This window comes from Anomalospiza imberbis, chromosome 16 (assembly GCF_031753505.1).
Source record: "Anomalospiza imberbis isolate Cuckoo-Finch-1a 21T00152 chromosome 16, ASM3175350v1, whole genome shotgun sequence".
NCBI classification, from domain to species: Eukaryota; Metazoa; Chordata; class Aves; order Passeriformes; family Viduidae; genus Anomalospiza; species Anomalospiza imberbis.
The window spans coordinates 13,189,745-13,204,092 of NC_089696.1; the positions used below are offsets into that span (position 1 = coordinate 13,189,745).

Here is a 14,348-nt window from a genome sequence, read left to right on the forward strand (position 1 = left end):
CACCATTCCTCCAGGAGCACTGGCCCTCCTGCAGGGCTGTCCTCTCCTCCTGAGAGCTGCTGCTCTCTCTAAGCTATCTTCTGTCACTCCAGCATGGGAAAGGGTTGGCCAGTGATGAACTGAAGGTAGCCTCTTAATCAAAGTAAGAGGTGGGAGCTGGAGTGTTTGTAAAATACTTTACAAATGGGAGGGTTTGATGGTGTTAAATGAAGGATCAGATTCATTAAATTAAGTGGAAAGCAATGTACATGGATGATTTCAAGGGTTGAGGTTGAATACAGGTTTTAAATAGGAAGTCATCAGCCGCTATATACAACACAGAGCAGCTCTCCAACGTTTTTAATGACAGTATTTGTACACACTTTAGTTTAATTAACACATGGCACAGGAGAGGGTTGGTAACTAGGATGTGTAGTCTCACACCAGTCGTCTCAATTAGAACACATGAAATTTCAAGCATCAATACACCCTGAAGAACAGATCCTGTCCCTGCCCGGTGAAGTCTGGCAGTTTGAATTTCCATCACACCCTGTGTTTCTTGGATGTGGCAGTAATTCCTTCCCTCCAGATGGAGAAGTCCCTTTCGAAGTCAATGATCAGCTTCTCATTTGGATTTATTTCTTGTTTTGCAATCAAAATTAAGGGGACTGTGTGTTGTCACTGCCCAGTGATCCACGTCACGTTTCTGACAGTTACGTTTATTAGTAAATATGTAGTAATTGCATCCAGAATTCACTGGAGCTGCTCTTCTGTGTCTGTATGTGTAGGACAGATTTCCTGTGATGTGTGATCCCTTTGTTAGCACGGCAGTCCCTGGGTGTTGGGGGCTGTGGCTGGGTTTCAGTTCTTGGCAGGCTCAGTGCTGGTCCGGGGCACCAACTTCAGAATAATCGGCTTCTCTGGTGTTAGGAGCCCCACTGAACTCAGCTTGATTGGCATCTGCAACAAGGAGGGGGAAAGCACAGGTGCAGATGGATAAGTGAAACATTCAAGGATGGAAGGTTCAGGCACGACTGGATCCGTAGTGCCTGGAAGTGTGAAATGACTGCCGTTGGCTCCGCCCGTGCCAGCCCCGAGCCTCCAAGTGCCCCTCACCTGAGTCTCTTTGCAGGTCTGGAAGGTGAAATGCTGCAGCAGGGAGACGATGGCGACTTTCAGAATCAGGAGAGCAAACCTCATCCCAATGCAGTTCCTGGGCCCAGCCCCAAAGGGCAGGTACGTGTACGGGTCTATGGACTCCTTGTTCTCCTTACTGAACCTAGATGATGGTTGGGGAAAAGAAAGGAAGGTGGCAAAACCACAAAACCTACACATTTTATTTATTCAGGGATCTCTTACTGGTGCCCTGCAGAGCCTGATTTGACCCCAGAAATCAAGTACTATGACCAAGCCCTTGCCCAGGACAGGGTAGGGTCCCTCTTGAGGGTTTGATTTTAATTCTGTCCACCCAGATTAGTAGCTGGAAGCAAGGTGAAAATCCAGGCAACATCCTGTCCCACAGTGACAAATATTTCCTGTCTGCAGTATTTAGAGAGAGAAGAAACAGAAGTTGTTTTGGTTAGGAGCAGCCTATGGCTTCACTTTCTCTGGGAATGAGAAGTAGATATTAGCTAGGGAAGGTTATCCTTGAAAACAAGGAGGGAAAGCAATTCTGGAAGGATCGAGTCTGGCATGTTTAGTAGAAGCTTGTATGACGGGAACAGGTTCAACAAGAAGGATTAGACAGTGCATGGCCAGCAGTTACAAAACCTCCAAATTTACCCCCTCTCAGGAAGCTTAAAAACTGGGTACAAGATCCTGTGAGGTATCAGTGCTATTCTCCCGAGAAGATTATGTTTGAAACCCTGCTTTAAGCACAAAGCTCGTTTTCTTCTTAAAATTACATTCCCACAAGCCTGCAATTTCTCATCCGTATTGTTTGTAAAAAGATAGGAAGAACACCATTAGGAAGCTAATCAGAGATTAATGCTTAATTACTGAGGAAAAAGCAGTGTGATATTTCTTCCCTTTCATTAAGCTTTTTGTACCTTTCTGGCCTGAACTCATCCGGGTTGGGCCAGTACTCAGGGTCGCGGTGCAGGACGTAGGGTGGGATTGTGACCACGACTCCTTTGGGAATGTTCACTCCATTTATCTCCACGTCCTTCTTGCAGGTTCTCTCAATCCGCCCTCCAAGGGGATAGATCCGGAGGGTTTCATTCACTGTCATGTCAAGGTATTCCAATTTCGTAATTGCTTCGTACGTGAGAGGAGCCTGCAGGACAACACGAGGAAGGTGACCAGGTATGTTGGCATCAGAAGTGGATTGTCCTAAAATGATTGTGGGAACCAGAGTATCCCCAGCCCCACTGCCCCAGATTTAACTCAGACTCACTGAAGAACAAAATGCAAGGTAGAAATTGAGCAACTGGTTTCATTTTTTGGCCCTTGAGTCATGGAAATGCTTGGAAATCCACATCCTCTTGTGCAAGGGTGCAGAGTGTGGCAAACAGGTTTGAGCAGCTGGGGTGGCTGGAAGGTTCCAGCTGCCAAAAGAAAATACTGCAGGGCTGAGTTGTCTCAGTGTATGTCTCCCAGAGCTCATGGAAAATCCATGGTGTTTAGGAGCTAAAGATTTCTCGTTGCCCTGACTGAACCAGGAGGGCAGCAGGGTCAGAGGGTCCTCCTGATCACTCAAGGTCCCCCTTACCTTGTTGGGCAGGACTGTGTCGATCTCCTGCAGCACATTTTCCTGCACATCAGGGTGCATGGCCAGCTCGTAGGCCAGGAAACCTAGGGTGTTGCTGGTGGGTTCATACCCAGCAAAGATAAAGATGAATGCCTGGGCCAGGACCTCTGTGTCGGTCAGGGCTGTGGGGAGATGAGAAAAGCAGTGTTGGCTGATGGTCTCAGCAAGGAGCAGGCAGCAGCAGGTGGTGTTGAGGCAGGTTTGTTGCAGTTGTTTTCTGATAATGCTTTTATAACTGCTCTATCTGCCTGGAAAAATTCATTTGATAGAGGAGGCAGGTGATTTCCTGAGTATAAATAACTGACATGGCAGTCCTGCTCCCTGGACAGGGATCTTAGCCCTGGTGCTGGCACCAGGAGACAGAGGTCCATCTGGAGCTGGTCAATGAAGATGATGGTGAGACAAACACCTCCCCATATTCTCCTCTCTCCCACACCCCCGTGCCCATGATGAGGATTTGGGTGTTGTTACCTTTATATGAGTGATTTGCTTCGTTGTTGCCCTGGCTGGCTGAGCGCTGGGATTCAATCATCAGCTGCAGGAAGTCTACCCTGCCCTGAGAGGGAAAGCAGGAGAGTCTCTTTGGTGACAGGCTCTTTGGAGGGCTCAGATAAGCAGATTTCACAGCCTAAGCACAAGTTCTAGACTGAGAGCATCCCCAAAATGCACACAACTTCCTTACTGAAAAACAAAATGCTTGCTTTTTATTTTGGAAACCTGTCCATTAAGCCACTGGGTGGGAGAGCAGTGTCTTGAATGAATGTGGGCAAAGGGATCCAAACTCTAAAAGGCAGAATTTGGTCAGGAAGCAAACTGCAGTTTTAGAAAAGCAAGAGGGGAAGGCACAACCCTAAAGGTGATTTTGCTGCTCATGTGCTGCTTACTCTGCACTCTCACATCCTCTGCCTAATCTTCTTCAGAGAGTCTCTCACTCTTTCATTACAAGTGCTGCAGACTGAAGCTTAGTCCAATTCTGCCGAGCTTTATCTGGATTTAGCTTCAGATCACGGATGTACAAAGTCCCCCTGATTCTCTGCCAGGGCGGGTCAGGTGGGGCTTTCCTGACAGTATTAAAATGAAATGTTTACACTTGAGTAGGCTCAGGGTTTTGTTGAGTCATTGTACTTTGGCTTCACCTTTGATATCATCTTCCTAATTATATCTCACTTCAGTGTACTTTCTGCCACAATTGCTCTCAAATTCCCACTCACCTTGTGAGCCTCCTTTTCACGATCCTGCTTAATTTTGGCAAGGGATCTCATGAAAAAATCTACAGCATCACTGGGGAAGATGTTTATGTTCATCTTGACCATGACAGGAATAAGGAATGGGAAAGCAACTAAAAAAGAAATAGAAAATTAAACTGCACTCTTTAAATAAACCCCTCCTGATATCTGTGGATGTTACTAGGACTTTATTTCCTTTTTTAATTTCTGTAGATGATAAAAACATAGACTTTGCCTTTTTTCCCTCTGTTTCATTCCCTTGGAATAGTTTTTGTGTCACATGGGCACAACCAAGCTGGGTATAATCATTCATTTAAGAGAAGACCAAGGCATATTCCACCTTCTATTTCTAAGGCTCCATTTTCTAATGACAGGTTACTTCTGGACACAACAGGCATGTGGCTCACAAGAGCAATATTGAAAATTATGAGTTCTTTGTTCTGGCTGAGCTGTTCACTGCCTTGTTGTGATCATGCAAACATTTTCAAGTCCCTTTCAAGGCTTTTCCTTCCTTATAGAAACTGGATCATGATATTCTCTATAGATTCATGACATCTACAGCACCAGAACCTCCTCTATGCACAGATCCAAACTTTCCCTGGGTTTCAGCAAGGTATCTAATTTAAGGTTCATTGCTGCTAAGCTATTGCACTGGGGGAAATTGCATCTAATTACTCAGCACTCTCTTCCAGAAAATGCATTTCAGATAGCAGCACTCTCCTCAAGCCTCACTTGCTTTTTAACCTTCAAATAATTTCCCAGCACTTAATTGGATACTTCTGGGTGGTTCACAAGTTTCTTGCACTGAGGATGCCAAAGGTGGAGGAAGCTTTTATCTGTCTCATCCCCAGGGTTTCATCATGAAGCTCACAATGAGGAAATGATGACACAAGGGTCAGTAGGACTTAATTCCCAAAAAGGGAAGTTGTCCAAGCAAAACCTGGAGTCACTTACATGACAATATGAAGACTGGGTTAAAAAAGTCAAACTTGACCAGCTTCTTCATCTCTCTGACAAAGGGGTCCTTGGGGTTGTTCATGGAGTCAATGTTCACACCAAAGGAAGTGCTGGTGACCACGTCCATGCTGTAACTCCCAAAGATGCTGATGGAAGGTGGAAGAAAATAGATTGTGGTTAAATATTTGGACTGAGTGAATGTATTTTTTTCCTCACGTCTATGTGACATTCAAATACAAAGTCTCAGAAGACCTTCTGCCTTAGATTTGAAAAGAAAATTGGCTATGTGACACTGAACAGCACTTCTAGAGAAGGGGATAGATTTTTAGAGAGCTTTTGTTTCCAGCCTGCAGAGGTTTTGAAGTCAGACAGCTTTTCCAAGGATTTTACAACAACATGGAATGGGTTGGTGGAAGGACAGTAAGTGGAACTTAGCATGGTAACCTCTTGAGGAGGGGTGGCAGCACACCTTGCCTCAAGCCCTGGGAGCGGTCCAGTTCCACCCAGCACAGCCCCCTGTTCCAAGCTGTCCAAGCCCTCCCCTGCAGGGGTTTGGTTTAAGGGGAGCTTTGCTGCTTTGTGGTTCCTGGTGTGCAGCTGCCCCTGCTGCATTTTTGCTTTGAAATTGGGGTTCAATACACCGCAGTTTTTGAAAAGTAAGAGGGGAAGGCACAACCCTAAAGGTGATTTTGCTGCTCACGTGCTGCTTACTCTGCACTCTCTCATCCTCTGCCATGGGTTTTGTCCAGAGCCCATATGGAGGGCACAGATGAGGCAAAGCACTCAGGGCCAATCTACAGCCTCAGTTTCCCCAGCAGTGGGGCATGTGAGGGATGAGCATCCCACACTTCTGTGTGGGACAGTGGTCAGCAACCTCCATGTTCTGGGAAAGGAGAAGGTGCTGCACAGAGATCCTGAATGCTTACAGGAAAAACTGGGTTTTCCTCCAACCTTGGAATTATCTTGGATCTCTGGATTCACAAAGCTGTGCTGGAGCATTTTCCTTCCTATCTGCCTCTGGGAAGTTTCCTAACATCCAAATTAAAATTTCCCCTTTTAAATTTCCAGTCAGGCTTTCAGTAAGTCCCATTCCTCCTTTCAGAGCCCTGGCTGACCAAGGGAAAGATCTGCATTGCTGGTACCCAGTGAACCACAGCACTTCTAACAGGGTTTGCTCTGCCAGCTGTTCTTAGCAGCTACTTACTCCTTTACAGATATTGAGCTGTTCTCTTTCACTTGCTTTTGAACATTCTTCACCAAAGCTTCCCCATAGTGCTTCATTATAGGGAACATCTGTAAAACAAACCAGGCATGGTCACTTCAGGACAATACATTTCACTCCTTTACACAGGCTCGTGAAGACTACACAGTTTCATGAATATTTACAAATATTCACTCTCTGCTCAGGTTTTTTTTAAAGACTTTTCTGCTTTCAGTTAGGCATAAATCAAGCAGGCCAGCTTAGTTGCCAGGCTCTGACTAAAGATATCAGACCCCTGTGATGTTCTCAGCCTGAAAACACTGCTGACTGACTCTGATTTAGTCTGTACCTGCCCCCTGGGTTTACCTCCTTTAGTTTCCCACTGGTGAAGGTTGGAGAGAGCACAGTACGGAGCCTTTTCCATTGGTCATCTTCAGCTAATGAGACGGCATTGGTCAGTACCCCGGCCAGGTCTGTGCGCTGCAGGGGAAAAGAGAAGATGTTAACCCCAGAAAAGAGAGCAGCCTCCTCACAGGGGTGGCAATGTGGCATGCAAGCCTCTGCCTGGGCTCTTCCAGGGGCGTTGCTGCTGGCAGCAAGCTGTGGCCTGACAAACAGCCTCTCTCAAGGCACACATCCATAAATAATTCCCTTTCCTACACTAAACCAGCTGTGAGGTGCCATTCCCAGCCCCAGCACAAGTCCAATCAGCCCAGCACCTGCATGTCTGTATGTACCCACCATGTCCCATCCCTGCATCCCAGCTGGTGGCACGTGTGCACCCTTACAGATTCCTGCACGCTCACACAGACCCAAATCCATGCATATATACAAAAATATACAATAGGTGTGAGAACAGACTTGGTCTGCTCCCTCTGCCAGCCCGTGTGTGCAGTCCAGGCTGTAAGGCAGGGGAACAGTGACGTGCAGTGGTCGCATTCAGCAATCCCTGTAGTGCAGCCACTCGTTCCCAACGGATGCTTGGCATGCCTGTCTCCTCCTGCACTTTTTTGGACTGTGTAGATCACAGCACTTGTGCTCTTACCCTGCGGTTGGTGAAGGTGGTGTAACAGTCTTTAACCAGCACAGATTTAATGATCTGGGGGTCTGTGACAGCCAGCGTGGGTTGTCTGCCATCGTAAATCCTGGTGGGGGGAGAAGTGGAGGCAGGTAAATAACCTCAGATAACTGAAATGTAAGGCTTGGCTGATGCTCACGAGATGCCCATGTGTTGAACAAATGTTCTTCCATCAGCAGCCTTGTTGCTTTGTTGTCTGAGTACAGAAATATAGGAAAACTCCCAGGCCTTTTTCCATCTAGTTTTGTACATGGTAAAGGGGGATAAACACCCTCCAAATTCACTGGGAAATGAGCAGGGTGGCTCAGTTGCTCAAAGGACCAGATACTAAATGAAGCAAGTGTCTTCCTTTCCTCCCCTGACTCCCTGTGTTTTTCCAGGCACTTAAACACATTACAGTATTAGAAGGAAACTTGTTCGACCCCTTTCAGGCTCTTGTGTTGAGTGTCTGGAGACTTGGGCTGACAGCACTGAGACATCCTTGGAGATGAAACTCAGTCCTTGTTTTTGTCTTTTTAAGCTGCCAGTTCTGAATGCTTTCCTGGAACAGATGTTGATTAAGCTGATTTGTGCTCTCTACCCATTTGTGTAAATATGTATTTTCCAGACTCCACTTTTTAAAGCTGATGTAGGGACCAGTGGGTACATCATACAGGATATGCAAGGCTGTAGCCTAAGTTATAACAACAGTGATGAAAGCTATGGGAGGAGGTGTCTAAAACAGAAGAGCTGTAACTGCAGCAGCTCCTGCTGCAGCAGGTGGGGATCAGCAGCACAAGGAATTCTTTGGATCAGTTCCAAAGGGAGTCACTCACATTCCTCTGCTGTTGGTAAACCAGAGGCACCCAACCTCCCAGTTCCAGATCCCGCTGAAGTAAATAGTTCTGCTGATGATTTTGTTAGGGGCAGGTGAGGGCCTTTTGTTACCAGATTTAAACTGCTTTTCACAGCACTGGTCAAAATAGCTCCTGTATGATGTGGCAGTGACACAGCTCTGTGTCACCAGGCTCCAAGTAAGCCATCAGCAGCACCCTGTCACTGCTGCTCTCATCCTGTTGGGACTGTCAGGGCTGCAGGTGGAGAAAAGGGAGCTTTCCTAATGAACACTTTCTCCCCTTTGTACAAATTCTAGTTTTATTCTCAGAAGAGATCAGTGGTTCATACTCACCCCCAGATTTTCCCGTATTTCTTGAAACATTCTGTGTCAAATTCCATGAAACCCTGTGGAAAGCAATTTAAAAATTGTCATGGGCTATCCTGGATTGAAAGAGACCTACAAGGACCATCCAAGTCCAACTCCTAGCCCTACACAAGTCAGCCCCAAAAATCCCACGTGTGAGAGTGTTGTCCAAATACTCCTTGAGCTCTGGCAGCGCTGGTGCTGAATTATCTGAGAGAGGATGCAGTGGAGGGGATGATTTTGGACATGGTGGGTGGGGAGGAAAAGCTCTAAACTAATGTTCAAAGCTGCTTTTTGAGCAGCCAAAGCCATGATGAAGCATGAATGTGCACTGTGCTTTGAGTGAGCTGTTGGCCAGGGGGCTGGCAAAGGGCAGCTGGAAATCAGCCAGCCAGGAGTGCTCCTTTGGGGATGCCCCTTGGTCTGTGCTGCTGAGCCTTATCCAAAAGCTGGTCTTTTGTAGTGGTTTTGCTTCACCAATTTGAAATTTCCCAGCCAATGCACCAATTAGTGTGGTGGGTTCAGTGCTGACCAATCTTTGGTGCACTCACGAGGATGTACTTGTTCATTCCTGCTGTGAGGTAGGATTAGGAGAAAGGCAAAGCAGGCTCAAAACTTTAAAAGCCTTTAAAAGAAAAATTTATTAACAGTAACTAAAAGAAAGAGTAATAAGAACAAAACCTTCAGGACACTTCTCCTCCCCCTACAACCTTTCTTTCCCAATGAAAATGTAAAGAAAAAAACCCTAAAATTTCAGTCAGTTTAGCACCTCTAGAATAGTCTTTCTTCAGTTCCCTTAGGGAGAGAAGTCCCTCTTGTTAATGTTATGGAGATCTCTCCACAAGAAAACAGTTCTCTCGTGGCTTTTAACTTCCATGAACAGCAGCCACTTGGGGAAATCTGCAATTGTGAAATCTCTCCCATTTTCCACAAGCTTTAGCAGCCATCTGGGGAAATCTGCAATTGTGAAATCTCTCCCATTTTCCACAAGCTTTTCACACAGCTATGTTTATGGGCCATGTCAGCTTCTGGGGTACTGTTTTAATGATGTGATGTTGAAAGGCAAAGGTTCTCATTATCTCTGAAATCATCTTCCTGCAGGCACAGGATCTTCATCAATCATATCTCCTTGTCTGTTCAAACTTCTCAAACTTTAACATCTGCTTACTTTAGCATGGAGGCCTTTGCTCAATATCTACAATTTGAACACTTTCATCTCCCCATACTTTCATGCGTTATAGGGAAAAAAGAGTGTTTCTCCATAGCTTTACAATAGGATTTCAGCCTAAGATCAAGGCATCTCCTCATCCTTCCCATCTGGGACTTGACTTCTTCTTCACTGACTTCAGTGACTTCATCTTGCTCCTCTACACCGCCTGCATTTTGTTCCTTTCTCTCATTTGAGGGAGGATTGAAGCACTGAAAGAGTTAATCTCTCGCCCAGGGCCTGCAGATGTTCCCTTGAGCCCAGGTGGGCCCAGTAGTTTGTGGCGGGCTCTATGGCTGAGGCAGGCTGATGGCTTCTCCTCTCCCCTGCCCGGTGGCTGTGGGCAGGTCTCAATGGTGGAAGAATCTTGGCCGAGCCGGCCCAGCCCAGGACTGCTCCTGGGCCCAGCAGCCCCAGCTGTGCCCCGGGCAGGTGGCAGGGCAGAGTAGCAGCAAGATGTTAAAATTGCAGCCACGGCCCAGCCCGGCCTCAGCCCCCGACACGCGCCCCTCACCTGCGCGGCAGCTGATGGGGACAAGGGGCACGGCAGGAAGGGGGCCCGACCAGGCCCAGCCCCTGTTACCTCTTTGCCAGCTGGAAAAGAGAGAGTTCCCAGGTTTCTTTTGTCTTTAGCATGTGTTTTTCACAGAGGTGTGTACAGCTTTCCAGTGGTACAGATTGTCACTTACACAGAAGCTTTGCATCGCTCCCGTGAATGCCTCCCATGCAAACCCACCACGCCTTTGCAGAGGCCCCGTGTGACAGAGGAGCTGGCATTTGTAGATAACTTATCATTGCCCTGTGTCTGCTCAGCTACAGCTGTGCCAGCAAAGGCAGCTCCACGCACTCACTTTGCGATATTCCAGGCACGTCCCGATGAAAGGCAGAGGTGTTGGCCCAGGAATGCCCAACTTCTTGAACAGACCAAATGGCCAGATTCCATATCTGTGGGACAGAAAAGAGCAGTGTTACATCACTGGGGCTGCGAGCTTTCCTAAACCTGGAGACTGCAGCAACATCCCTTGGGAGAGGAGGTTGATCCAAGTGGTGGAAAAAAAGCAGTCCAAGTGAAAATTGCCCTGTAAAAAACTACTTGATAACCATGGTAAGGCTTACACAGAACTTCAGAGGGATCCTTTTGGTGTGAAAGCAATTGTTTCCACCAGATCACCTGTGGAGACAGCATCTGGAAATCTTGAGCACAGCTCCTGACAGGAGCTCATTGTCTACCAAAGGAGAGGCAGAAATGGAGCTGGAAGGAACACCAAGCTTACATGTTTGCATTGAAGAGAAATCAAAGCAATGCCAGGAATTATGTCCCAAACAGGGTTTTTGTCAAACTGTCCTTCAATTTCAGTAATTGTTCTCCTTCCCTTAGTCCAGCATTAGCTCAGTGGAAGCCTAGTCTTGATGGTTTTCTCTTTAGATTTTATTGACAGCCTTGCAGATTTCTTTCCTCTGAAGTACCCTTCCTGGCAGCTCTAAAGTTATTGCTTCTACCCTGGGGCTTTCTCTTTCTCAACAAGAGCCTGGGCTGCAGCCCTTTGAAGCTCGTCTTTGGCTGTGTTGAAAGAGGTCCTCAAAATATTTGGTTTTAGTTAGTAGCTGCAACTTCCCAAGTGAGCAGTTCATTGCAGAAGGGATGTAAAGCAGGGAAGGTTTGGCAGGGGGATGTTATCAGAGATCATCTTCAGGTCACGAGGCAGCAGCTGCTCAGACAGATCTTGGGATGCTTATTTGAAAAGCCAAAATCTAGGTTGTGGCTTGGGGAGGGTCTCCCTTAAAATTACCAATGTTTTTTTTAAATTCTGGGGACCCCAAATGACATCAGTTTCCCCCAGCACAGCTTCTGCCAGAGCAAAAAAAGCAGATCCCACCTTATGGTCCAAACAGGACAGGTGAAAAATGGGGAGCTGGGTGTGTTCAGGTGAAGAAAGGTTTCACAGAACTCAGTCTGTCAATGTTTAACCTTTTTTGTCAAAGGTTAATTCAGTGCTAGGAATCAAATGTTTGTGGATTCTTATTTGTAATGTTCTGCTAGGTAGCCAAGGATGCGGGAGGACCAGGAAATGTCAGGGAGGACTGGTAACAAAGCCCAGAAATACTGTAGGGAAACAGGTTTAAACCACTTGGAACATGGCCAGGAAAATGTAGTCTAACACTCCTACAAGTAAACTGTGTCAGGGATTTCTGCAGACTGAAAAGGACCATTCAGTGTAAAGCCAAAGAATAGTCATTACTTCTTCCTACCATGGATGTGAACCAGAAATGCCTGAAATTCCCTCATGTGTGAACTGGAACAGCATTGCCCCAGCTGGACAAGAAGCATCTAAACAACCTCTCTGTGTCAATGGGCAGTGAAATTTCTATTTTAGCTCTGATACCAGAGCACAGAGATCTAGGTTTAGTCCCTTTTGCCACAACAGAATTACAGGCGCCTGCAGAAGGTGCAAGTCTGGTAACCAGCAATCTTAGCCACACAATTACTGAAATAGGAGAGCTTGGGTCAAGATTCAGGGTGGCTTTTTTGGTTTTGTTGTTTTGGTGTGGTTTGGGGTTTGGTTTTTTTTTTTTTTTTTTTTTTTTTTTTTTTTTTTTTTTTTTTTATGAGAGTCAGCCCCAAACAGACTTTTGAGTGATCCAAATCACAGGAACAGATTTGAAAAAATATGGCTAAATCTTTCTGAGGTCGCTGAGCTGCTGTGGCTGGAGCATTGCCAGGGCAGACAAATGGGCCGTGCTCGTGTGCACCACATCAGTCAGGGGTTTTTAACCAGCCCTGCTCTGCTGCAGTGCTGATTGGCACCAGGAAAGCAAAGAACAGCATTTCCTCACTAGCAGGGCTTCCCTGAAGCACTGGGGATACATTTCTACTGTGGGATTTTGTCTGGAAAGCCAGGAGCAGGTGGCTGATATTGCTCTGTGCTCCACTCCTTCCCCCAGCACAGATCGCTGTGAGGAAGGACATGGGATAGAAATCACACTTCTGCAAAGGACCCCTCCTGGTCCAGGTGCCCATGAGGAGAATCTTAGCTGGGTACCATGAAAGAAGTCAGAAGGAGTAAAAACTGATCCTACAAATATTCTTCTCCTGGTGCCTTTCTGCTGCTCTCCACTTGTGCAGCAGGGTCATCTTCTGCTGGCTTGCCTGCAGAGCAGCCTCAGCCAGGGAGGCACAGCTGGATGTCTGTGAAAAATCGCCTGATGGATCAGAACCCTGACTGAAACCAGCACCCTGATGGTAACCAGTACCTGACATCATTAGCATTCAATTTTTTCCTTTGATTCTTAGCTGCAATCTCATAACTGGATGGGAATACTCCAAACCTTGGAGCAAGACCACACACCTGTACAGTCTTTAGACCTCTCTGCTACATCCCAGAGCCTGGTTAGATACTGGAAAACTGGGAATCACATCTACTCTTCAGCAGATTCGTTGTGTGAAAGTGAGCAATTGCAAGAAGAGAGAAATGGCAGGAGCAGAGAATCAATAAAGAATATATTTTACTTACACTAGCAGGAGGGCCACAAGAAGAAGAATGAGAGCCCATGTTTCTGTAGAGAAAGAAGGCAGAAGGTTCATTTCAGTTCTTCTCTGATTGGCTCTGAGTCCTGCCTTGATGTGCTTGTCCCACGTCAGTGGGAAATAGGAGTGTTTCACACTGTGCAATCTTTTTTATCCAGTCATATGATTTAGGGGCCCTCCTTCTGTGACAAAGGAGGAGGGGTGGAAGGTAAAGGTAGAAAACTCTGCTAATCTGAAAAACACCATTCATGTGATAGACTGAACTGTCTAAGGTTCAAGTTATTTAATGCATGTGTTGCCAAACATTTCAACTGGTTTCCCTATTGTAAGTAATAACTGCCCTCCCATTGACGTGTGCCCCAGAGCTCCCACACCAAAATAAATATAAACAGGTTACAATGAAAAGGTAAATCCCAAAGCAGGTGTCAGGGCTGGTTTACAAAAGGGAAACAGAAGGGAAAAGGTTATTCACATGTCGTATGACAAGAGCCTCTCTAGCAGATTAATCAACTTTGACAGAATTTAAGATTTTGTTTGAAATATCTCTCTGTGTTGTGAAGTGTAAGTGCTGCCTGCGGTGGATCGGTAGCAGCTTCTAACTAAGGCAGGAATTTGTCCCCTCTGAAGGCTGTAGAAGTCCAGTCCATCTTCTTTGCTGGCCTGTGGCCAGGTGTTATGTAAGAGAAATGCTGTCACTCCACAAGTGTAAACAGTTAAAGTGTCACCCTTTCCAAAGCACTACTCGTGGCTCGTGAATAAAACCTGTGCCCACCCTTCTGCAGCAGCTGGGGAAAAGGCACAAGAAAAGGGAAAACACAAATTTTGTACAGGCTCTCCTGTAAGGATGGTGCTGAAAAGCAAGAGCAGGTGTGGATGTGCTGAGAGCAGGTTATGATGTGGAGAAAACTGAGCTCTTTGGATGGTGTTTGTTAGTGGGGATCAAGCCAGGGCAGGAAGTTCTATGGTTTGCATTGATGTGCACTACAGCAATTTTAGGGCTTTGTTCAGAATTCTAAAATGAGCAATTCCCTTCATATTAGCAGAGCTGCTGTCTTCAGAAGGGAGTTTACTGTCTGCACCGAGGCAAGTTGGGTGGGTGTTTTAAACTTCTGGCATGTCAGAAGCCTTGTGCCTGCAAGGATGTGGCTGTGATAGACACTGCACTGACCAAGCAGTGGATCTCAGTCCACATTCCAAGGAGCATCATCTGCCTTATCTCAGCATTTGTATCTCATTTCTCTTTTG

At 46.4% G+C, this 14,348-nt stretch overlaps 1 protein-coding gene and 1 long non-coding RNA gene across 2 annotated transcripts; one reads left to right on the forward strand and one right to left on the reverse strand.

Moving 5' to 3' along the window:
- Positions 1 to 322: 322 nt before the first annotated feature.
- On the reverse strand, positions 323 to 13,249 carry LOC137483762 (cytochrome P450 3A9-like). Its single transcript, XM_068207130.1, has 13 exons — positions 13,090 to 13,249; positions 10,429 to 10,522; positions 8,359 to 8,411; positions 7,158 to 7,257; positions 6,479 to 6,592; positions 6,116 to 6,204; positions 4,909 to 5,057; positions 3,940 to 4,067; positions 3,200 to 3,284; positions 2,690 to 2,850; positions 2,028 to 2,254; positions 1,096 to 1,258; positions 323 to 939 (listed from the first exon to the last, which is right to left on the reverse strand). Exons 1-13 carry the CDS (start codon positions 13,158 to 13,160, stop codon positions 841 to 843), a joined length of 1,533 nt encoding a protein of 510 aa, XP_068063231.1. The 5' UTR covers positions 13,161 to 13,249; the 3' UTR covers positions 323 to 840.
- LOC137483766 (uncharacterized) lies at positions 2,150 to 6,562 on the forward strand. The gene is made up of 2 exons (XR_011004635.1): positions 2,150 to 2,283; positions 6,014 to 6,562. It is a non-coding gene; the product is annotated as an uncharacterized lncRNA (long non-coding RNA).
- Positions 13,250 to 14,348: the final 1,099 nt, after the last annotated feature.